Source organism: Rhinolophus sinicus, linkage group LG07 (genome assembly GCF_036562045.2).
Source record: "Rhinolophus sinicus isolate RSC01 linkage group LG07, ASM3656204v1, whole genome shotgun sequence".
In the NCBI taxonomy this organism is placed as follows: domain Eukaryota; kingdom Metazoa; phylum Chordata; class Mammalia; order Chiroptera; family Rhinolophidae; genus Rhinolophus; species Rhinolophus sinicus.
Window position 1 is genome coordinate 5,069,173 of NC_133757.1, and position 24,741 is coordinate 5,093,913.

Below are 24,741 nucleotides of genomic sequence, written 5' to 3' on the forward strand. Positions count from 1 at the left end.
AAGGCTCATGCTCTTTTCGTGACCTCCTATAAGGCACTCAGCCCTTTCACCTCAGGAAGTTCTCAGGTTGTACCTTTCTGATCGCCATTAGCGTCTTTGGAAACACTAGAAACTTAGTTCACAGAGGAAAGCAAAGTGCAATGACAGCACTTAGGGAGGTACAAAGTGCCACAAATACTTGCAACCGAGTGCCCAGCACAGAGCTGGTGATGCCACATTAATAACTATCGTTTACGGAGCATTCGGTGGGTGTGTGCTGGGCACTGATTGAGGGGAGATATGTGCGTTAGAATAGAGACCCCATAAATACACTGTTGGCTAAGGGAGCAAATGAATAAGACAGTTCCGTCGTTGCCATCTTTCCTTTGTGACAGGGTACTTTATCTCTCAGGACTGCCAAAAGAAATGATCAAACATTTGCATTACATCAAAAACCCTCTGGGCACAAGCCTAGCAACACAAATATGGGAACTTTTCGGGCATATTCCATCCACCTACCTGTCCTTGCCACTTCCATTCTTCAGATTCACATCGGTGCCATTAGAAATGAGGATTTTCACAAGCCTAAAGGGGACAAATTTAAACATAGCTGGGTAAGTAGCTTCAATGAGTAGGAACCAGCGATAATCCAGTAAAACTGAAAACCACTATACTTACGACATGTCTTCCCAATACGTCCCTCTCCGTCTTCAGAGACCAGCTGGCTTTAAAGACAGGGCAAACCAGCAAACTACCCTTACACACACACACACACACACACACACACACACACACACGAAATGGGGTTTTGCCTTTTACATGAATTATTCATTGAAAACAAACTATGCCACAAAAACAAATTGGACTATCAAACTAGTCCACTGTCACGTCAATGACCATTTTAAATATATTTTCAAATGACAGCATTGAATGAAAATACATTTCTATTTTTTCCATAATGGCATTTTAGTAGTTAAAATATGATTGAAAAATAAGCTATTAGTATTTATGCCTCTGTGTGGAACAGAGATAATGGACTGTATCAGTGAAAATTATACCTTAGCAACCTATCAGGGATGTTTGTTTTCCAGAATTAATAGTCCTCTTCTTCTTTTTTTTTTTTTAAGAAATTCAAACTCTAAAACCCAGTTTTCCCAGGACATATAAAATATACTGCAAAGTTTAATTAAATGGCTACCTCTTTTCCTCACCATACAAGTACACATTTTTACACACTCTCATGCACGTCCTATAACTTTATGAGAAAAACAGCTGAGATTTTGTTTAGCCCGTACAGGGCACAGTTTTGGAAAGAGAAAAGAAATGGGGTTCGTCCAGCCCCTCTTCCCTCCCATCCCCACCCTGACCGGAGTCTTCGGAAGCGGCCACAGCCCCTCACTGAAAGGTGAGAAGGAATAAAGCCCACCTGCTGTACCCTTTCTGGGCAGCAACCATCAGTGCCGTGAAGCCAAACTTATTGGGGACATCAACCTTCACGTTGCTGGGGAAAAACAGAAAAAAAAAGATTAACATGCCCATCATGGCTCCCTGAAAATGTGCAGCTGACTTCTCATGCGTGTGGAGCACAGGTGGCTAAAATGGTTCATTTTACTGAAAATTCCAATTTCTTCTGGGCCATTAAATTTTTGTTGTCTTAGACTGCCCTGCCGAATATTTTAAATTCACAAGAAAAGAAGAGAAAATTGCTGTAATTTCACTTAAAAGAGGCATTCCCTTCAACTCAAAACCATTATGCGAGCTGATAAAACACTGAAAAGGACATGGCATCTTGGCTGCAGACACTCCATGAACAGGAGCCCGTGGGGTGGACAGCCACACTTTTGCCTCGATTCCCATCTCACCTGCTAGGCACAAAGGGCTTAAATGTCAGCTTAGCAGCTTTGCTTTTTGTGGGAACCTTCTCTTCTCCAATGTGCAAGAGCCCCGATTCACAGATGACTTGTCTTCTAGGGCACTCAAAACTACTGATTCAAAAAGAATCTAGGTGACGACATTGTCCCTTGTTTCATTTAGGAGGCAGCTTCAAACACCTCATCTGCAGAAATTATATGCGCCACTGTCCTTCTAGTGTTCTATCAGCTCTTTGAATTAGAAACAGCTGATTTAGTGATGACTTAATTCAATTAGGAATTAGATGTGGGCATTTTGGGGTGAAATTTGCCTAACTGCTATGTTATGGCATCTAAGCAAGAGTCAGAAATTAGTTCTGGGGAGAAAATATGATACCCAGACTTGTCATTCCCTTTTTCAGTTTTCACTAAATAATCACAACATATAACCCTTACATGGGGCTCTATCGTCATCTTTACTGACGATGCCAAACTCACATCAGTCACCTGAGGTCAATTTTGGAGCCAGTTTAAAAGCATGGGAAATTTTCAGAAAATAAAATAAAGTTGTATCATGCATTTCACTGCACTTCATGGACACTAAAAAATTTTAAAAACAAAAAAAAACAAGTTTTTAAATGGAGTTCTCTCACCCTCCTTGAAGAAGTCGAACCAGCAAATCTTCATCATTCACATTGACAGCTCGATGGAAATACTCGCTGCTTATGGGTTCTCCTGGAGAAGGGAGATGGAAAGAAGTCACCCAAAGTATAACGAAAGAAGATTCGTTCTGGCTGCATTCCTCCTGTGGCCTTAAGTAGATGTTCATGTTCACCACCAAGAAGGCACTTGGCTGTTCCAGTATCTTACATTTCCGAGTCGACGCCTTCTTTTACTGCAAAGGACCTTGTTTTCACACATTAAGAGAAGAATGCTATCCTAAAGGCTTGGGACACTTTCAAGTTATGAAAGCACTGTTTTGTGAATGTTAAATAACACTTGAAAACGATCCTTTCAGATCTCATGAGACTTAATGTTTCTTACAAGCGAGGATTAGCTCCACAACTGTCACAACATGCTGAGTTTCCCCTGCCAAAGAAACAAACAAACAAACAAAGACAGATTGCTTTAACATTTGGAATCCAAAATGTGGGTTCTTCCCAGGAATATAACAGTCGCATTGGCCTTGCCTCCTCCGAGCTGTGGGGGCAGGAGGGTAAAGGCGAGCAAGAAGGAGCCTGAGAAATGGCAAAGGGACAACGGGCAGTGGGGCAGACAGGGGGGCGGCCTTTGCACACGGGGAACGTGAGCTCCTCGAGGCAGAGGATGGGGCAGAAGTTCAAAACCCAGCCGATGTGGGAACAGAGGGACAAGGGAAAGAAGCCCGTCTCTTTCAAGGCATTTATGTCACAGCTTTATTGGTTTCACGTACCATGATTTTCTCATTTTTAAAATTACGTACGATGAAGCTTAATGAAATAATACAAGCACAGCCCTGGGAATAGCACCTGGCGTGTCGTAAGCATCCACCACGTGTCTGTGGCTGAGGAGAGTCATGGCGGGAGCCGCTGCCCTTGTTGGGTATAGCGCGTAGTCCCTCTGCCTTCGGCTCGCCCCCTGCCACACTTAGAATACCTACCTGACCCCCAGGGGCCCTGCGTGTATAACCCCTCATTTGAGTCCTCTCAAAGGTCTCGTCCATTCACTCAACAAATGTCTGTTAAGTAACTTACATGCCAAGTCACTGGGGGTCCCAGAGACGAGACAATTGTGTGCCTCTCCCCTGCCAGTTCCACTGAGTGTGTACGTTCAGCCTATTATTATTCTAAACCCTAAAAAACAACATCCACCCTCTACCCTTGACCTTGGTCCTCCCACACTCACCCCAGACTGCCTCCTGGGGCTCACCCCACCACTTCACCTCCCTCTTACAGCCTGACTTGCCGACATCCACTGGCCATCTCTGCCCAGTGGGAAGTAAAATTCCCTATTCCGGCTCCTTTGGGTGGGAAAACTCTCTGGGTCATCCGTCCTCCTGCTTTCCTTGGAGGAGTTTAGCTGGACAAAGTACAAACTGGGGGACGGGGGCAGAAGAATGAAGGGATCACTATCAGAATGACCTTCAGCTGATACCCTTTCTTCTGTTTGATAAAAATAAATTTAGGCCAAGTTAAAATTGTTTTCAAATAATTTGGTCTGCAAGAGCTTGCCAATCTCTTAAAGATTTTTTAGCTACATTGTACTTCCTTTCATCATTCCACACATATTTTTAGACCAAAAGCTTTGAATGAAAGTATCAGGATAAACTGTCAAAACGTAAGGCCCACGCTGTCCCTGCCCTTCCAAGGGAGGTCATGCCTAGCTCGGTGTTCCACTAGCGGGCTATGCAAGGGGGCAGGGGTTTGCCCCCAGAAAACCCCCGAGGACATTTGATCAAGTCTGATGATGGTTTTGGTTGTCACAACTTAAGGGTTGGTGCTACTGGCATCTAGCAAGTAGAGGCCAGGAATGCTGATAAACATCTTACAGTGCACAGGACGGCCCACAGCCACGGATTATCCAGCCCCACACGGTCAGCAGTGCACATGGAGAAACCCTGGGCTACAGTATAATGGCTTACAACGATGTAGTATGTGACCCACCCCACTGTAGTGGACAAACTGTGAGTCAAGTTCCCCTTCCCTCACGCTTCCCAGAAAGGAGGGGAAGGGTGGCGTGGAGGGAAAGTCTGTTATCTCACCGAACAGCCCCCACTTCTGAGACTCCCACTCTTCAATTGCCACTAAAAATACAAAAACAAGTAATTTGCATGGAATCATCTAGAAGAACACAGGAAGCTCATCCTGTGTCTACTCAATGTTAAAATGTGGTATTCTGACTGAAATCCTATTAATTAAGCTGCATCTAGGACTTCATACAACGCTGCTTAGGTTCTCCTTCAGACCACAAAACTCAGAGCCAGAAAGGCCGCGTGAGTCAGGCAGGTCACCCAGGCAGGGGTGGATCACATTGCAGCTCAGAGCACGTCTCATCAGGCCACACTCCTTCCTCGGGCGTTTAGTACGTGTTGAGGTAGCTGACCAATTCTCTATATGCATCCATTCGTAGTAACTTTTCAAAACAAGCAGACATCTTAAATAAATAAATAAGACCGACAGACAACCCACACACACCCACAAAGTATACAATGAAAGGGGGGTGCCTAAAGCCTAAAACGCTTCAGAGAAGTGTTCACTTCTTGAGATTTTAAAGAAACTTCTAAAGCACACACAGCATCCCAGCACACTTTCGTGCTGACCACGTCCGAGCCACCTTGCCCGTCTTACCTGAGCAGCATGGCTCTCCCATTGGGCTCACTTCCTGGTGCGGCCGCCCAGGAGGCTCTGCAGTGTGCAAATATTGGAAAACAAGGTAATTTCATTTCATGCTTAGACGCTGAAGGCGTCTGTGAAGCCAAGACCAGGGTATTTTGCGATCAGGATATAATTTAAATAAATGTGTTGCCTTTTCCAGCTTCTGCAAGAGGTATCAGTGCTCTCATTTCTTATTCTGAGAATAAAGGGTCGTCTTAAGGAAGAGAGGGAGAACGGCATAACTGTTGCTCATTCCTTGCTTGCACAAGGCAGCAGGAACTGTCATTTGCGGCAAGAAAGCTTTCTCAGCGTGACCACTGTCAGGGGGGCAAAGAGGCACGAGAACGGCCAGCAGGGCAGGTGTGGGTCAACCGAGGTCGGGCGGGTCTCCCGTTTGTGAACTTGACAGAGAAATAGGAAAGGAGAGGCTCTTGCTGGCAGAGCAGAGCAGTTCTTCCTACTCCCACTCCAGGCAGGAGTGGAGAAGAACAGAGAGGAAATTCCAGCCTGAGCCAAATGGTCCACTTCTGCTGCTCCCAAGTCCCTCAAGACTTCGTGGGTCTGGCCCAAGCGACGGCCAGCAGTTCATGCAGCCGAAAATAAAGAAGTCAGGCTTTGACTCCGTGGTTTTGTTTTTGTAATGTGTACCCCGAGTGTTGTCATTCCAAATACTGAACTGACGCTGCCCGTGGGGAGAATGTCCACGAGTGCTCGTCCACCCTGTATGGGTGGGACTCACCAGGCAGCACCACACAGGGGACCTCATGAACGAGTGAATGAATGAATGAATGAATGAATGAATGAATGACTCTCCCAGGAGAGGAGAAGGGCAGGGAGGTCCTTGGAAGGCCACCACTCCTGTCCTGTACCAGGGTCGTTTAGCTGCAGAGATTATAATGTGGTGGTAACATCTTTCCTGGTGGAAGCTAACGCTCTGCTAAGAGCAGTGAATAAATGATGAGCCCATTGGAGAAGATATTTGCCAATTAACAAGCACCAGCTGGTTTTCTTTCTTTCTAAGGGCCCAACTGATTAAAATTGCCTCATTTAAGCAAGAGTCTCGTGTACTTTACCTGGGAAAAAAAAGACCCAGAATCCTTTATTCAAAGTACATGTTTTTGTAATTCCTTAAAACACTTTCAAACTGAATGCAAATTATCAACCCACAGAAGCACTTTCACTTGTTCTGTACAATGTGCATATTTTTAATTCTTTGTGCAGCATGGCCTGCCTCCTTAAGAGAGTCTGCTTTGGATATTGTAAACGTAACAAGAGCTGAGGGAGCAGGGGCCAGCCGCAGGAAAGAGTGTACCTGAACCTTACCACTAGGGGCGCCCCTGAGGCTGAGCCCACGTCCTCAGAGCAGCACCTGTGCTGTGACCTGCCAGGGACACGCTCAGGAATCCCAGCTCACTGGGTCATCACCAGAAGCCCGGTCTCCATCACGCCCTTGTCCCTGCAGTCGGTCCTGGGTAATTGCCCACGGGAGCCGTGGACTGCCGTGACAAACGCCCTGGACCACTGAGCCAGAGTTTCACGGCTGCCTCTCGGAAGCCGGTTTGGCAAGAAGAAGGCAGAGCCCTTATCAGCTGATAGACAAGCACTATGGTTTCTAACCTCCTAAAGAGCTCCAAACGGAGATCTGCCTGCATGTGGAGTCTGGCAGGAAGCCCTGGCTTTGACATGTTAAGGACACCAGTGACCGCCTGAGTCCACCAAGGTCGCCTCTGCATCCAGTTCACCCTCACCTTGCAGGTCCAGGTGGGGGGAAACAGATCCAGCTCCCAAGAGACATGAGAGCGAGCTCGTCCGCTTAATGCCACCTCTACGCCTTTCCACTCGCCATCCGTCCACCCCCATTTATGAAGGGTCGTCTACATGCAGACTGACCCATCGCCCCTCCCTTCAGGAGCACGCAAATAGGTGGGAGACAAAGAAGATAAAGACGTAAAATAAGATGCAAGAAGTACTGCTAGAGGCGGTGAGGCACAGCTCTGTGCCGGGGGGAAGAGCTAAAGTCCATGGCAGAGAAGGGAAAGGCACGCGGGCTGACGCTGAGCCCTGCTCTGGCCCTGGAGCAGGCTCTACAGGCGCAGGACTGGAGGGGGCAGCCCACAGGCAGGTGATGGGGGAGCTCCGCATGAGGTGCTCCAGAGAGCAGGGGCAGAGGCGTGGGGGTGGCCTGCGGGTGGCTGGGAATAGGGGGGGGCTGGAGGGAGCTGCACGGAGGCCTCACAGCATCCTGGCCCAGTGTCCCCAAGAGTCTCTGTTCAAATGATAGGCTCCCTTTGCCAACTTTTCTCCTGCCACCTTGTCTTCCCTCCACACGCCAAAAACTAACTTGTGTTCTGCTGGTTTACCTTCTTTTCTTTCCCCTAAAAGCTCCAGGAGCTCAATGCCTTTCATATGAAAGCAAATGCTTTCAAAGTCGCCAGTTTAAGGGGCAAGCCCTCTTTCCTGACTGGCATGCATCTCCATCAGTGACCATTCCACTTCAAAAGTCTCCTCTGAAATTTTGTTTTTTCACGAAACTAGCTGAGCATTTGGGAATGTATACAGCATCACCACTCTCAGCTTTAACTAAACTCTCAGTTTGCTAAACTAAAATCTGGTCCCCTAATGCCTTGTTTGCAACTGAAGATATTATAGGTTGACTCAAAAATCTGAATTACCTTTAATCCACACAAAAACGTCCATGAATAAATGCCTAAAAGAGACAATGAAAACCCACAAGAGGAAAAATAGATAGAGGAATAGGGATAGAGATAGAGATAGAGATATATGCCAAATGCCACATTGAATAACATTTTAAAATGACTTTTTACCTACAAGAGGAAAATTTTCTTTGTACAGCTGCAAAAAGACCTGTGTTTTCAGAGTGAGCCAGGAAGATCACTTCTGACTATTTCAGTCTTTACAACAGTCTAGTTAAAAGATGCTATGGGATATACACACATCTTTAAAACGTTTTAAAATACCGATCGCAAAGAATATTTGCTGCCCTAGCCTGACCTGGGCACCGGCTGCACAGGTCAGAGGCACGTGGCCAGCTCTGACCCCCACCTCTGTGTGGCACTCTCCCTCCTGCATTCTGTGGACGGAAGCATCGCTGTTCATTCTTCCTCACTCACAACATCCCCGGGAATCAGAAATCAAGACACACACACTGAAGTTGTCCGCAAAAGAGAAAACACCGAGTGGCCCTTGCCTATCACCTGAGGACAGGCGACAGGCACTGGTTCTCCGCGGGAGAACACCTGCTCAACCCACGGCCTCTGGCCCATGTCCCAAGAGGGGTGACCCCCCCTTTTATACGGAATGTGCACCCACAGTGCAGTGCTGGCACAAAAACAGACCTCCCGTTGGTGGAAGCACAGCTAGATGTCCCTGTGCGATGGCCAGGCCCCGTCGGTACACTGTCATCACAGCATTCAAAAATGGAATAGTTCCTGCTTCCTCGTGTAAGGCGGGCAAAAGGCAGGAGGTTTCCATCAGCACCACGTTGGTGTACCTTCATGTGTCTTTACATAAGTAAGTCAGAGTGTTTGTTACTCACTGGTTGTGGACACGGTGACCACGGGGCTGTACGCATATTCTCCAGACGGGCTGGTGACCTTCAGTCGAAATCTGTACAGTGTCCGAGGTTCCAGACCTTCCACCACGTGCTTCGTTGCATATCCCCTAGACCAGAAGAGACACACATGCTGACACCAGGGATCACACCGGTGATCTCTGACAGTCATTAGAAGAGCAGGTGGCAGATAACTTCAACTGCTGTCTATTTCAGCACAGATCTGATCTTGGCGGTTGTCCGTCTCCCACACGAGACCGTGAGAGTCTTTGCACAGAAGACAATTCACAAGTGACCCCTCCATCTGTCCCCAGCACATGCCCTCTCTATTCCACAGTGCTAGCCCAGTGCTGACACACAGCTGGCACGCAGCTTTGTACTTTGGAGAAACAATCATGTTTACCTATGATATTTGCCCTCCATTAACCGAGTTTCACATTTGAGAGATCAGACAGGCAGTCCAATAGTATATACATGTTTTTCTAGTGGGGTCTTTGAGTGGATGGTGAGGCTGGCAGTCTGACAGCAGCATATCTATTGTAGGCAAAATAATAAATACTATAGGGAAAGGACTCGAATAAATAAAATACATGATTGCTTGTAGCCTGTGAGTAACTCAGAGAGTGGCCGAGGAGTCAGGCAGCATACGAGAAACTACTCTAACATCAGGTCAAGTTCATCTAGGAAAAGGTTTGTGGGAAATAGATGCTAAACACGCACAGAACAGAAAACGGATCACATGCTAGCAATGGAAATCCGTGTGCCTCAGGAGGGAAGAAGGACGGAGTCTCATCATTCGAAGCCTGTAATGAGCAAGAAACAAGTACCGGTAGGCAATCTCCCTGCCTGCTCAGAAGAGGCTGGGGTCCAGCCCCGGTGACAAGACCCCGTCCCTCTGCTTGGGAGGCAGATCCCAGGGGCCTGGCTTTGACTTAGTACTCTTTCTAGGATGACAGGTCTCTCAAAGTCAGCATTTCCCAATATTGCCCAAAACCTCAGCTTCCCATTACTGCCAAAAACCTTTATTGGCATTTGACTCAATTCCATGTATCTTTCCAGTTCCTTTATCTAAATTTTTCTTTTCTTATACCTTAAAGGCTTACCTTTTGTGGGTCGGTGTGTATGTGTGTTGGGGGAGGAGGGTCAGTGTGTGTGTATTTGTGTGTTTCCATCTCTTCTTTCCTGCTTCAACATCCAACCAGCCTTCTCTCCTCCATTCAGAACACTCCAGAGCTCCTTGGATGCCAAGCTTACCATTGTTTTCTCCATCTTCTGTCTCTAATTTTTTCATTCATTCTCAGCAGACCTCTACAGAGGCCAAAATCATACTTTGGAATTCACAACTAATTTTTCAAGGGTGTTTATGTGCAACCTAAATATTTATACATGAATTCTGTTCCACATGACTCAAGAAACACATCCAGTGCCCCTAAGTTGTGAGGTGCTGGGCCAGGCTGGAGACGCAGCCTGGACCGCTCAGGCCGCAATGACCCTGTCAAGCATGAGTTGACTCCATGTCCTGCTGGTGAATGGCATGAAGAGGGGGTCAAGGACAGTGAAGAAGTGACAGCTGAGTCAGGCTGAAATGACAACACTGGACTTAGCATCACTTCTGAGGAAAGCTCACCTGAAACGTGGCTTTAGACCTGAGCCAGGTGGGGACACTCATACCTCACGTGTCCATGAGACAGCCTCACTCAGGCACTCCCAGGCCCCACTGGAAAGCAGTCTTTCCCCCAAGGAGCAGGCATGTGGCCCGTGCGTGGCTAGAGAGCAGACCCTATACGTGCTCTAGAGGGAGCAGGTTCCTTGGGGATAGTTTGAGAGAACCCAGAGGTCTTCTAAGTTTCATCTCCCAAACTCACCCAGCAGGCAAGTAATTCCTCAGCTGTGAGGAACGAGTGACGGGCAGACAGGGCCCAGACGCGTGTCCTCTAGCAGCAGGCATTTCCCTGGCAGACAAGAAGGCCCCAGGTTGTCTGAGAAAGAACCCCTGACTGGAAGGACGTGGAATGCAGGGCAGTAGATGGAGGGGGTGAGAGCAAAGGTGACAGAGTCCGCATGTGTGCTGAGGCCCAGAGAGCCACGTTTGCACACTGCGGAAGACTTACAAAGACCCTTTCCCCTTTGGGCTTTTCTCCCTTTGTGGTGTATCCAAAATGTAAATTTTTAAGCTGAAATAAAGTCCTAAACACTCATTGATTTTTTGTTTTGTTTTGTTTTGTTTTGTTTTGTTTTGTTTTGTTTTGGTATCACAGGTAACTTCAGACACCTAAATCCAAATGACCTCTTGGGCATAGTTCTAACAGAGCCAAGGAAGGGGCGAGGGGTCCTCAGGTATTTCTGCCTCTCGTCTGTGCTCTCCTGCTCTCTGCTGGGCATGCAGCCTCCCAAGTGATACCATCTCTACTTGAATCACAGTTCTCTTCACCGAAAGAAGGCACGTGTGGCAGAGTGTCAATCTGAGTGGCCTCCAACAACCCCCCTCCACCCCAAATTCCTGCAGGTCCATGTTACTCTTCCCACAGCTAGAGTCTCGTTCCTCGAGCAGGATGGGCTGTGGCCATGTGATGCATTCCGGGCCTAAGCCTTAAGATGCCTGGAAGCTTCCGCTTTTGCTCCTTTGGAAGCTGGCCACCATATAAAGAAGTTCAGCTTTCCCTCTGGAGGGAGCGACTGCCTGGTCAGAGTCACTGGAAGACGCCTGACAAGGAAGGGAGACAAAGAAGCCCCATCAGCCGCCGGCTGTCCCAGACACCCCAGCAGAGGCACCAGTCACGTGAGTGACGCCATTGGGACACCACCCCAGCAGATCTGCACCAGCCGAGACCACAAGGAGCAGAGACACGCCAATCCCACCTCGACCAAACCATAGACTCAGGAGCAAACACGTGATTGGTTTTTACCTTTAGCCCCTAAATTGGAAGGTAGTTTGTTATGCAGCAATAGATAACTGATACACGTATCAACAAAAAAGAAGTTAGGAGAAAAAAGAAGAATGAACAAATGATAACAACAGCATTAAGAGAAACATCTGAATTAAGAAACCAAAACACAGAAAAGTGTTAACAATAGATATAAATGCATTTATCATCAAAGAAAACGCTCTGAAACAAAGATAAATATTCAGAAAAGCTAAAAATAGGGCTAAAAAATAATAATAATTAAAAAAAGTGAACTCTATCAGCTTGGGACCAACAGTCTCATGAGTAGGTGGATTTCACTGTTTTGTGAGCATAGATCTGTATCTATATATACTTGAAGCATAGAAACTGAACCCTCAACAATCTGGGCCGCCTGCAAAGATCTCAGGAGCTCAGTGCGAATATAATACCTAAGTCTCAATGGAATTCAATGCCAGGTGTCACAGACTTAGCATACTTTTAGACCAAAAGAAAACCAAAAGTGCTCCCCATAAAATCCAATATTGCTATTAATAAATATCATGAGATCACCCTCAAGCAAATGGCACCTTCATAACCCCTGGAAAGGGAAATAACAGAACTGTTCTAGAAGAAAGATGTAACGGAAACACCTCTGGGGGAGGCTGGAGGCTCCCAGGCAGCAATCGAGATGGCCCCACAGGAAGAACCAGACACCGCAGGGGCACATGGTCTCTTGGGGGGCTGTGCAGTGGTGACTGCACAGACCCGGGCGTGACACTGTGATTAACATGCAGACACAGGGTGACTAACAGAAGCGGTTTGTTGAGTCTGGGGAGAGACACAACTTTACCCTGCCCTGGCATGGTAGGTTAAAGCATGAAAGCATCATCGAACTGTTTCCACAGTGGAGCAAAATATACGAAGTGCAAAGCATACCCTCCTTTTGTTATCAGTCAATAAGCAAATATTTGATGCAAGAGTCGAGCAAACACGAAACATAAGAAACTAAACACTGGCATGCCCAAGGACTCAGCTGCCACATTTCTCTCTGTGCTCCCGCCCCCCGCACTGCACCCCAGGCTCCCGCTGATGAAGCTGAAATGCGTTTTTCCAGCCCAGACTCTCCCCTGGCCCGTTCTTCCCTTATTAGCATCTCTACGGAAATGTCTGTTAGCCCCAAACCGAGTCCACTCCACCTGCAGTCTCCCCACCTGTCATTCTAGCTGCTCAGGCCAAAACCTTGGTGCCACTTGTGGAAGACCGATTACTGTTCACGAATACTGGGTGCCCTCCCAAGGGCTCTACATCATGCCCTGTTGACCTCAGACATGGATGGATGACTCGCTTTGAGCAATGAAGCATTAGCAGAAGGGAAGTATGCCATTCTCAGGCGTCACGCCATGCACTTGTCCCCCGCTGCCACAATGACTGACAATGTTCAGGCAGAGGCCACTGCATCTGCCTGGGCTGTGGAGGGAGGAAGGTGCAACAGAGCCATGGCCAACACACAGCGCGCACTTTGTGGGCGAAATGAGCTACTGCTGTCCTAAGCCACCGGGAAGCTGAAGTTGAAATGAACGCAGTCTAACTTGGCCTCTTTTGCTCACATCCCATACCTGGTCCACCGGCAAATTTTTCACATCCATCTTTAAAACATACCCTGAATTCAACCACTGCTCACACTGGGTTCTATTATCTCCCACCAAAATTACTGCACAAGCTTCCTAAGAAGTCCTCCCTGCCTCTGCTGCCTTGGCTCCTATCGCCCAATCTTAACTCAGCAGCCAACAGCCCACGGACAGCAGAAGCCAGGTCCGCCACTCCTCAGCTTAACGACCTCCAGGGGCTTTCCCACCCCTCCAAAGGAAAGGCAACGTTCTCGTGACAGCCCACGAGCCCCCAGCAGCCCCCTTCCGCTGCCTCACTAACCTCCCCCCACCCCCCGACTCTGCTCCTTGTTAACTCCACTCCTCTGTGTTTCTGGAACATACCAGGCCCCATCTGATTTCACGTGTTATTTATTTTTTCTTCCTGGAATGTTCTGTCTCTTCACAGGCCCCAGATAGGCCTCACTTGCTTTCGTACTCGGTGTTACCCTCTCAGTAAAGCCCTCCTCACCTCCCCGCGAGGCCCCACATTTTTCTAGGCTTTTTCTCTGTGTGTCTTACCATGATCTGACATCCCCTCTCCGTGTACTTATGTATCTTATTTACCTTTTGTTTGCCTCATCATGAAAGGGGGGTTTTTGTCTGTCTGTCCAGTGCTGCCCCCCCAGCATGCAGAACAGTGTCTGGCAGAGAGCACCTACTCAGTGCACGCTGACTGAATGAATAAAATGCATGATATGGGCTCCAGTTATCATAGGAACTTCAAGGAGGTAGACAGGATGATGACAGGAGCTTCTTGAAGGAGGTAGAATCTGACTTGATCAGAACAAGGATGGAGCAGGGGTCGGGGAAGTGAAGTTTGTCCAAACAAGGAAAACAACTGAACCCGTGTAGAAACAGTCAAGGCGCAGTCGCGGGGCAGTGAGCAGGCCTCGTGGGCGGCTACACACAGGGCGGGGCGGGGCCAACTGTGACGGGCGTGAAACGTTAGTCTAAGGAGCTTGACCTGCATCCTCGAGCACTGGAGACCCACTGAAGACAATTTGACACAAGGAAGATTCCAAAGAAAATGCATGTGGCCAGGAGAGAACAATGGGATAGAAGGCAAGAAAAGAGGAATAAGGCCACGCCATCCAATCAGCAAATACTCTGGGCAGTTGTAGGAACTGAGGTCACAGCCATGAGCCGGTCAGAGAACGGAGCTTGCACAGGAAACGCCTCGGTCTGGTGGGGGGCGTCCAGGAGAAACTCGCAAAGGGAGAGCCCAGAAAACTAGACAACTCGCTGTGAGGAGACGTCAAGTCAAGGGTGGCTCCACGGAATCAAGACTGGAGGGGGGACGGGGGGGCACCCGAACAGAAGCTGACACGTTGGAAGGAAGCTCCCACATCTAGAACCCCAAGGTCAGGTGTTCCAGGTGATCACCTTTCTGAAGAAAGGCATCTGCGAGCTTTAAGGCAACGCAGAGCGAGCGAGCGGCAGATGGAGCAGGAGTTCGAGACGAATACGGTCTAATTCTGCCACCTAGTGTCGAGGTTTGCGCTGCCTCGTTCTCCGGGCAAGTGCGAGCATCTCCCCAGAGCCTTTCGCGCCGAGGTCTGAGGGCCCTGCTGCAGCCCCGCACGGCCAGGCCACCCAAGCGCTGGGCCCAGCGGGACAGCAGGCTGGTCTCTGGAGAAAATGCAACTCAACACATCGGGCGGGAGGCCGGTGCACATAGCAGCGGTCTCTCCAGGAGAGGTGGTCTACCTGGCCGCCCAGCCAAGGAGACGAGCATAAAGGGAGGGAGGGAGGGAGGGTCCAGGACAGCCCCGGCTGGGCCGAGCCCACACACAGCTCATGGTACGAGGGAAAAGGGGGGGGGGGATACTTATAATATCATTCCTGCTTTCAGATGGAAACTACCTAGCAGAATACATGACATGATTAAAGTAACATTTTCAAGTAGTCAGGTCAGGAATTATTTTCAGGTGGTAAGTACATTTCAGATAAATGCCCACTCCTTTTTTAGAACTATTCATCAACTCTCAGGGATAGCATCATTCGGGTGAGAGCTGACGCCTCCGTGTAATACCCTGACGTCAGCACCCTCATCACATCGCCACCTTGAGGAAAGGCAGGAAAATGCTGGAACTGTGCTTGAGCTTGACCACCCCAGTGCCAGTATCCTGGCTGGAGTTTCCCATAATGCAACCATTGGGGAAAACGGGGAAAAAGCACACATTTATACGTTTTCCCTCTCTCTGTATTGCTTCTTGCAACTAGATATGAACTTGCAATTACCAAAAAATGTAAAGTTTAATTTAAAACCATATTTGTATCTCAATTTTGGTGTTCCTGAAACACAGAGTCATTTTGCAAGTGATAAAGCTGTCATAGGGGAGAAACACAAGTTGAAATGAAGACTAAGAAGGAATGACTTCTGAATCACTTCTGTTGCATTCATTTGCTTATTTATTCATGCAACAGATATTTTGAGGGCCCACTATGCCCCCACACCATCTAGGAGCTGGGAATAGTGTTAGGCTGGAGGAATCTGCCTGTTGCTAAGTTTCAATACTGGTGGAGAGACAGAAAAATGAACAAGCGATCAGGCGAAATAATTCCAGTGGAGTTCAACGTTACAAGGCGTATGAAACAAGGTCATGACAGAGAGGGCGGCTGGGTGGAAGACTGGCTGCCCCAGATGGCCTTCCGAGGAGGGGATATTTGATCTGATAATTGCATGGTGTGAAGGAGACAGCCGTATAAAAACAGAAGGAAATGTGTAAAACAGAAGGGAAAGGCAGTAAGAAAGGTGCCAGCGTGGGAACCAGCGTGGCCTGGTTCAGACTGAGACAGCAGGTTGGTTGGAAAGAGTTAAGGAGGGAACAGGGGTGTGGCATGAGGGGGAGAAGTTGCCCAAGGCAGACGGCCTGATGGGAATCTCATCTAATTTCATCAAACTCTCCTTTCATTCTGTCTCTACATTTTGGATTTTGAAAATACACCGTTAGAAGCTCTTCTTTCAGAAGGCTAAGAAGCTCTCAAAGGTACAGAGGGTTTAATTTCAAAGCTGCTGCCAATGCTTATTTTTCCAAAGATTATAATTCATAAAAAGCATGAATGCAAATGATGCTGACTCATTCTTTTCTTTAATTTTAAAATGAGTCATTTTATGGACAATAGAAACCATCCCAGCTAGTCAGGAAAGCAAAGCAAAATGTTAAGCAATGGACGCTGCACCTACGTATAAATGAGACCGTAAGTGTGCATTTTGGGGTACTCTTCTTCAATTGAGAACCTGAACCACTGCTCCTGAGGTCCTTGCCGTTTCACTTTCTTTTCCAGGTCCCAGTACAATTCAATGCTGTGATGAGTCACTTTGCCCACTACAGGTGGGTGAGGCCTCGAGGATGGTGTGAATTCTAAAAAAGAATGACACAGATTTCAGGAGTCCGTTTCCATAAGGAAGAGAGGCCAGCTGAGCACATTGCAGCGGCTCGGGGGTCTAACCACGCTTTCCTGTACATCGGGCACACAGGTAAGTGAGTATTCCTCCCTGTTGCTGGAAGAATATCTGAAAAGCTTAAGTGATAGCACATTCAGCTGACGCTGCCAGCGACCACGCTGTCCAGCAAGCAGCTTGTACCACACCCATCAAGGTCATACTTCAGTCATGGGCACAGGTGGGTTAGCAGACTAATTAGGCTGTTCTTTGAGCTCGTGAAACTTGGTTTGCTACTCTAACCCTTCAGTGAACTGGCTGGCAGACAAAGGCAAGAGACAACTGATATAGCTGGTCCAAATATTTTGTAATATGAATGACAAAGGGTTGTTACCTATTCTATAGAAACAGCTCTTACAAACTAACCAAGGAAAAAACCCAAAGGCTACTAACAAGCCAGGCAGAGGATGAGCAGTGCACAAAACAGCAAAAATAAATGACCAACGTAACGTTCAAAAAGATGTTCGTATTTCCTAGTGGCCCCAGAAACTGATAACGGGTAAAAGTTTACATCCACTCAGACACTTAAGACAAGATATCGTAACCATTGGAGGTGACAATGTTGGGAAGGATACTCACATACATTGGTGGTAGGGAAAATGAATTATAGCCTTTTTGAAAAGCGACATGGCATCAAAATGAAAAGTTCATATACCCTCCTACCCAGCCATTGCATTCCTGGTAATCTCTCCTGCAGAAAAATCAGACCACCAGTGCACAGAAGACACAGACATATATGAGGATATGTATGTTGTTAGCAGTTTACCAAACTGCTTTCTTTGTTAGCCAAAAAAAAAAAAGACTTGGTAATAAGAGAACGCTTAAATAAATGATGATATGTCCATAGCTTGGAATATTATTATGCAGCCTTTAAAAGCTGAATTGGTTCTATACTGGGTGCCTTGAAAGGGTTTTTTGAAGGTATTGTTGAATGAAAAATCAAGATGCATAAAAAATACAAAACGTCCCATTTCTGCAAAAGATGATGGGGGGAGGGGCAGCACGGCATATACAAAGTTAGACAGCATGCGCTTGTTCTGTTTCGTGATGGTTTTATCTCTCCGGCTAGATTTTAAGTTCCTTGAGGGCTGGCTCCATATCTCACCCTTTTTTAAAAACCTCTCCCTTTCCTCCTGCCTTTCAGGCCTCGAAAATATCACTGATTTACCACATTGGATACTCAGAAAAGATCTCGTACACCCCTTGAACCAACATCTCAAGTTGCTGACCCTTTGCTCCCTGCAGACCCCAGGCCCCCCTGAGGGAGTCGGTCGGGGCTGCCCTGGTCTTGCCTGCCCCAGGCCGGGAAGAAAGACAACCATAGAGTTCCTTTACATTCAGATCCCAGAGATACAGTGGGAGCCAGTCAGCAAGCTCATTTTCCCCCAACTTATTTTCCTAATATTTATCAAAAGCATGGCATCACGGGATTGGATAAACCTGGGTTTGAACACATGCTCTGAAGCTGAGTCAGAAACACTTACCTCAAAGTGTTCTATGATAATTAAATAATACATATAGCATCCCTAAATAAATTATGGAATCCTACAGCAGCTGAAAGAAACTAGCTCTAGCTCCAACATAAATTTCAAATGAATGCGGAAAACACACTGGTTCAAAGGATACATTATTATACTGCTTCTGCAACTTTGTAGAACACACAAGAAACATTATACATTATTAATGAATACATAGGTATGTAGTAGAAGTTAAAAATACTGACAGGAAAGGTGCCCACTACCAGGAGAGGGTTATCTCAAGGAAGCTGGGGCAGGCACTGAGCTACGGGCGCAGGGAGGGTGACCTCCCAATATACGTGTGAGGTTTCATTTCTTTAAGAATTTAAGACTATATGGCAAAATGTTAACTTTTTAAGCCTATATGGTACGTCGAGTATATTAGGATTTTTAGTTTCAGTATATTTGCAATATTAATTTTTAAAAATAACAATCAAAATAAATGATACGCATTACCATTATGGGACTGTTGGTTTTCTTAGAGTAACCTATTTTGATGTTCTAAATACTAATAAGTACATGTGGGGAAAAGAACTAATGAGCACCTACTATGTGCCAGACACTGGCCTTTCAACGTGCATCATCTCATTTAATCCCAGCAACTCTGGCTGGTGAGTACAATGATGGCATATGCTTACATCACGGAAGCACCATTGAACAACTCATTTTGTTTGCAGAACCCTCTAAAACTACTCAAAGACCAGGATTGTTAGACTGTTATAGATTATCCTCAATATAAGTAGAAGCCAAGTATTATTTTTATCCAAAGATAGCTGGACTAGAATCCCACTAGAAATCAAGATAGGCAAGAAATTCGAAATTAATGCCAAATTTCAAAAGGGACAAAGCAATGGTTCACCATGAATTTCTACGAGGAGGAAAAAGATAATATTCCCTGTTCTGCAAGCATTTCCCATGCCAGCTCTTTACTAATCACTGATGCAGGCAGACAACAAGAGACCTCTGTCCATGAGCTTGGCACCGGCCACAGAAAGTCCACGGCCACCAGGCCTGGCGATGTGCCTACTGCCAGCTGCAGGCTCAGGACCAGGTCAGAACCCTCCCCTGCTGTTCAGTACCCCCTCCGGGTCCCATACCCTGGAAGCGGTGTGGTGTTTGAGAAGCTGGTTTATTGTTACTCTTTTATCCAGAGGGATCCAATGGACCCCTCCCCCACACTGTGGCCTCTCTGGGGACCAGGGATGGGTGTGAGCGAAACCCCACTGGACACAGGGCTGTGGAGCCGCAGATGGGGTGTCCCTGAGAACGCCAAAGGCCAGTGCACTGACCAGCCGTAATGTCCACATTGTCGTCACTTTGAAACAAAACTTATCACCATGCAAATCTCCACTTAGGCAGGAGCTGCATTTGGCAGGAGGCTGGTGATGCCAGACCGGAGCCGGGGGAGGGTCAGGACTTGAAGGAATGTCCTCATCAGCTAAGAGGCGCTGCTGTTTTCGGTGGCCAAAACAGAAACCGTGCATGAGACCAAACTTGTTTCGTTTGGGTCTTGGCCAGCCTAGGGACACTTGCCAGGTGTGTTTCACTCCTCACAACAGTGCACTCATGTCACTTGTGTTTTCTCTTTGATAAAAGTTCTGGTATTTTCGTGATGACCTGCTAATATTTTAGTGTGTTGCTTTTAGGATCTTAAAATGTGTATGTGAAGAGGTCACTAGTACACATCTCTATGCCAAGGAGCAGAGACCTGGGTCATCGCTGAGCCTCGGTGACAGATGACAGAACCAGCAAGTCCCAGGTCCAGCTGCTGGGAGCAGGAGGACAGCAACAGCAAATTTTATATGGTACTTACTGTGTGCCAGTCACCGGTGTGAATGCTTTACAGTTATGTGTTCATTTCACCTTCACCAGAACTCTAAATGCTATAAGGATTTCTAGTATCTCCACTATAAAAAAATCTGAGACACAGAGAGGTTGAGTAACTTGCCAAGGTCACACAGCAGTAACTGGCAGAACAACCAGGTTTAAAACACAGCAGTGTGGCTCAGGAGTCCCTGCTTTTAACCCTGTACCATACTGCCTCTTAGGAGCAAAGAAAGAAAATGCAGATGTAGGCTTGAAAATCTACTATTTATTAGTTAGGTTTCCAGATTTCCTCAAACCATTTACTTTAAATCAGATTTAAACTGTGAACCAGCTTGAATCACAAGGAAATTTAAAAATGGGCAAGAAAACTTGACAAGAGAAAGCGAGAAGATGAAAGGTGATTGTTCAGTAAAGTGCAGGACTGTTATAGGCAGGAGGGAGAAGTGACAGGGGTCAGGGACATCACCCTCAGGGACTCAGTCGTGAGACGGAAGATTCTCTAAGGTCACAGCGACCGTACGTGCAGGCCAGGAAGGCACAGAGGTTTGGCTGACGTTCACCTCGACACTGTGAGCATGGGTAGGAAGCCAGCCAGGTGCTTCTTTACGTTCAGCATGGAATGTGGAGGGGAAAGTGGTGGCAGTCACAGCTGGGGGAAAGGTTACAGAATGTGGGTGAAACGATGAGGGAGACAGTTCATAGATAAATCTAAACGGATTATACGAGGGCAGGGAACACACATCGTATTGGGAAAGTATGCTAGCTCGAGGTCATGCCAAGACATGAACAAGCTCCTCTATTTTCTTTTTAATTAAAATTGATTGGAATACTATTTGGCGGTAAGAAAAGATGAAATAGAACCATTTGTGACAACATGGATAGATCTTGAGATTACAATGCTAAGCGAAATACGTCAGACAGAAAAAGCTGAGAGCCATATGATTTCACTGATATGTGGTACATAAAACTGAAAATAACAAAAGAACAAGACAAACAAATGAAGGAACAAAACCTCATAGACATAGACAATAGTTTACGGCTTACCAGAGGGTAAGGGGGGTGGGGGGCTCTAGAGGAGGGTAAACAGGGTCTAATATATGGTGATGGAAAGAGAACTGACTCTGGGTGGTAAACACACAATGTGATATATAGATAATGTATTACAGAATTGTACACCTGAAATCTATGTAACTTTACTAACAACTGTCACCCCAATAAACTTTAATTAAAAAAAATGTATTGGGGTGAAAATGGTTAGTAAAATTACATAGGTTTCAAGTGTACATTTCCGTAATACGTCATCTATATATCACATTGTGTGTTCACCACCCAGAGTCAGTTCTCTTTCCATCACCATATATTCGACCCCATTTACTCTCATCTACCACCCCACAGACAATAGTTTACAAGCTCCTCTATTTTCAATTTTATCATACCCAAGTTCTACAGTGAAGCTGGAATTGCAAAGGGAGGTAAGTATACCTCGGATGCCAGTCCTGACTTGCTCTGCCCCACCACGAAGCTACTGGCTGTATGACAGCTAATGCAGCTCTCCTCGGGTGACCAAAGTCAACCTTTTAAAAACTCAAAAGCTGACCTTTCAGCTTTTTGTTTTAATTTAGTTAACCAGAATGTCTATATCCGCATTTGTGTTTATCTTATATCACTAGAAACACTATTTTGGAGATTTTGTCCATAAGTTTTATACAAGTTTTATAAAATGCATACAACACCCCCACAAACACACATTCATAGACACAATTTAGATGCTACTTGTTACACAGAAGTTTTAGAACTCTATTTTTTTTCTTATTATAAGCAAATATCAGATCTTTTAAAAGGTGTTTTTGCTTGTCTGTTTTAAGTCTGACAACCAGTGTCCAAATTTAGCCCATCACATAATCTCATGTCATAAACTCAGGTTTAAAATTTTAGCTTTTCTAAAGATTACTAACAAAAATGAAAAACAAAAACAAAAAAAAACACTTTACTTTCAATTTGCATGGATCCTTTAAACAACTGGTAGGCTCTGTCCATCATGGCATATGTTTTTGATCTAAAAAGTTTTCCAAAAAATGAAATGGGAAAAATAGCAACAAAACCACAAGGTATACCTCAAAAGGACAATTATAAGATAATTTATATATGTGTTGTGTGCCATAAAAGCTTTCTGTAAGAAAGTTCTTATGCAAATCTGATAAAACAAATAAAGCAATATTATGCCCCTGTTGCTGTTTGTCAAGGAGTAAATAACAGGAACATGAAATATGGAGGGCTCCATACACTGTCACCATTCAGTCCCTATGGCCACGAAGATGGCATAAAATAGCTCTCAGTACACCAGAAATCCACTTTGAAAAGCTATCATTTATAAATTATAGGTTTAAACACAAAATGCTATGAAGTTTAAGTAAACCACTGTACAATATGAGGACCCAGAACCCTAAATTTTTAAAAATATAGGTTGTAATCATATAACAGGAATGTGTCCGCCCCATAAGACCCATAATAAGGAACGTCCATAAGAACCTCAGATTCCTCAGTACGCTGGTGATAGGCAGTGAGCACATTTGTAAAGATGCAGAGAGAACTTGTGATCATAGTCTGTATTGGAATTAGCAATTGTGATTAATACCACGAAAAGCGGGAAATGATGAAGAGAGAAAGCAAATGTGAGCATACAGCAGTCCCCGCTGCCCCCCATCTGCAGGTGGTACATTCCAAGACCCCAGTGGATGCCTGAAACCGTGGATAGTACGGAACCCTATATATACTGTTTTTTTCCTATGCATACACACCTGTGACAAAGTTTAATTTATAAAGTAATCACCGTAAGAGATTAACAGCAATAATAAAACATAGAACAATTATAACAACATACTGTAATAAGTTATGTGAATGAGGTCTCTCACTCTCTCCAAGTATCTTACTATACAGAACTCACCCTTCTTCTTGTGATGATGTGAGATGATGCGATGCCTGCATGATGAGATGAAGGGAGGTGACTGACGTCTGTATTGTGACTTAGCGTTAGGCAACTAGAAGGGTGAGTTGAACACAGGCACTGTGATGCCTGCTAACCTAGACGGCCACTAAGTGACTGACGATGGGGAGTGTGTACAGCGTACAGACGCTGGGCAAGGGGATGATTCGCATCCCAGGTGGGGCCGAGCAGGGTGGCAGGCGATCTCATCATGCTCCTCAGGACCCCATGCAATTAAAATGTATGAATTGTTCATTTCTGGGACTTTCACTTTAATATTTTCCGACCAGGGTTGACCACAGGTCACTGAAACCGTGGAAAGCAAAACTACGGATGAGGGGGGACGAGTGTATTCACTACAAACACAGAATATTACTTGTATTCTGTGTCTGTAGCGAATATACTGTAACAGCGGAATGGTGGTCTCATTGTCCTTCCCAAAACACCTGCAAATTTACGGAGGTCAAATTTCACTGACCAGGGACTTCTGCAGCCTGGCCTCTGGTGGCAGATGGTCGACAATGACGGTGACAGCACACTGAGGGGACGCTATATAAAGAAGAGTGGTGGCTGTCACCTCAGAGCAATTCATCATCGCTTGACTATCTATTTACAGCAACTATAAATCCAAAACATATTCCAAATCAACGTGACATGGAGATCATAATCATTCCTACATCTTGGATTCCTAAAGTATCAAAAACTATGTTTGCCGTGAAGACATATGGAAGAAGGAATTTTTCAGTCATATATCACAATGGCCACACAGGGATGACAGTTTCTCCTTTCACTTAAAAATGAAATAAGACAGCTACCATGAGTTTAATAACAAACTATTTATTATATTGCTTTAATAAAACAGAATCCTATAAAACCCTAATAGATAAAAGGATCGAGGACAGAAGTAGATAATTTAAATTTTGTTTTAAATAACCACCAGCAAACACAATTAGGAAAATGTTCAAACTTTCTACTAATAAAAAAGTGGAAATTAAAATAACTGAAACACCTTTTAATTCATAATATTGGATAGAAAACATGTAATAGTAATACCTCATGCTGTTTATGACCGTGATAAAACTGGTTTACTTACAGATTTGTGCATAGCACCATACATTAAACAATCCTTTACTAGTGCAATTGGCCATATTCAACACTATTATAAAATATCCCACCTGATGACTCCACTTCTAGAAACATGTCCAAAGAAAATGATACAAAACCCAAAAAATAAATTAAAAACCTAAAATGTTTTTGTATTGTGTGTGCTTTCACTTCTCAATATAAAAAAAAAAATTCAAACGTCTAAAAAAGTATAACAGTACAGTGAGTCCAAACCCCCTTGTACCTGGCACCCAGCCTCTTGGTCCAGCAGGATCACAGCCAATCGCATTTCACCCAGGCTTCCACTCACCCCTAGGCCTCCCCAGACCTGGGTTAGTGAAGAACTACATTTTAATGAGCTTTCGTTTCGAATCAGACTGTGTTCCAAGCTCTTGACATATATCATTTAATCTTCATAACCTTATGAAGTACTAGAATTTCCTTCCCCCCTTTACACATGGACTGTAGACACACAGAAGTCCCATAACTTGCCAAGGAGGGCATATGATAAACAGCAAACCAAGGACTCAAACCCAGGTACCACGACTGCCGAGCCATGCCCTTTACCTCTCTGTGTG

The 24,741-nt window shown here is 45.7% G+C and overlaps 1 protein-coding gene across 1 annotated transcript in view; it reads right to left on the reverse strand.

Moving 5' to 3' along the window:
• Positions 1-24,741, reverse strand: part of FANK1 (fibronectin type III and ankyrin repeat domains 1) — a 75,333-nt gene that overhangs the window by 8,071 nt on the left and 42,521 nt on the right. Inside the window, exons 3-6 of the mRNA XM_074338662.1 lie at positions 8,739-8,863; positions 2,483-2,564; positions 1,406-1,480; positions 499-564 (exon numbers count right to left, since the gene is read on the reverse strand). Coding sequence (XP_074194763.1) covers positions 499-564; positions 1,406-1,480; positions 2,483-2,564; positions 8,739-8,863 — 348 coding nt within the window. The remainder of the gene's footprint in view (positions 1-498; positions 565-1,405; positions 1,481-2,482; positions 2,565-8,738; positions 8,864-24,741) is intronic.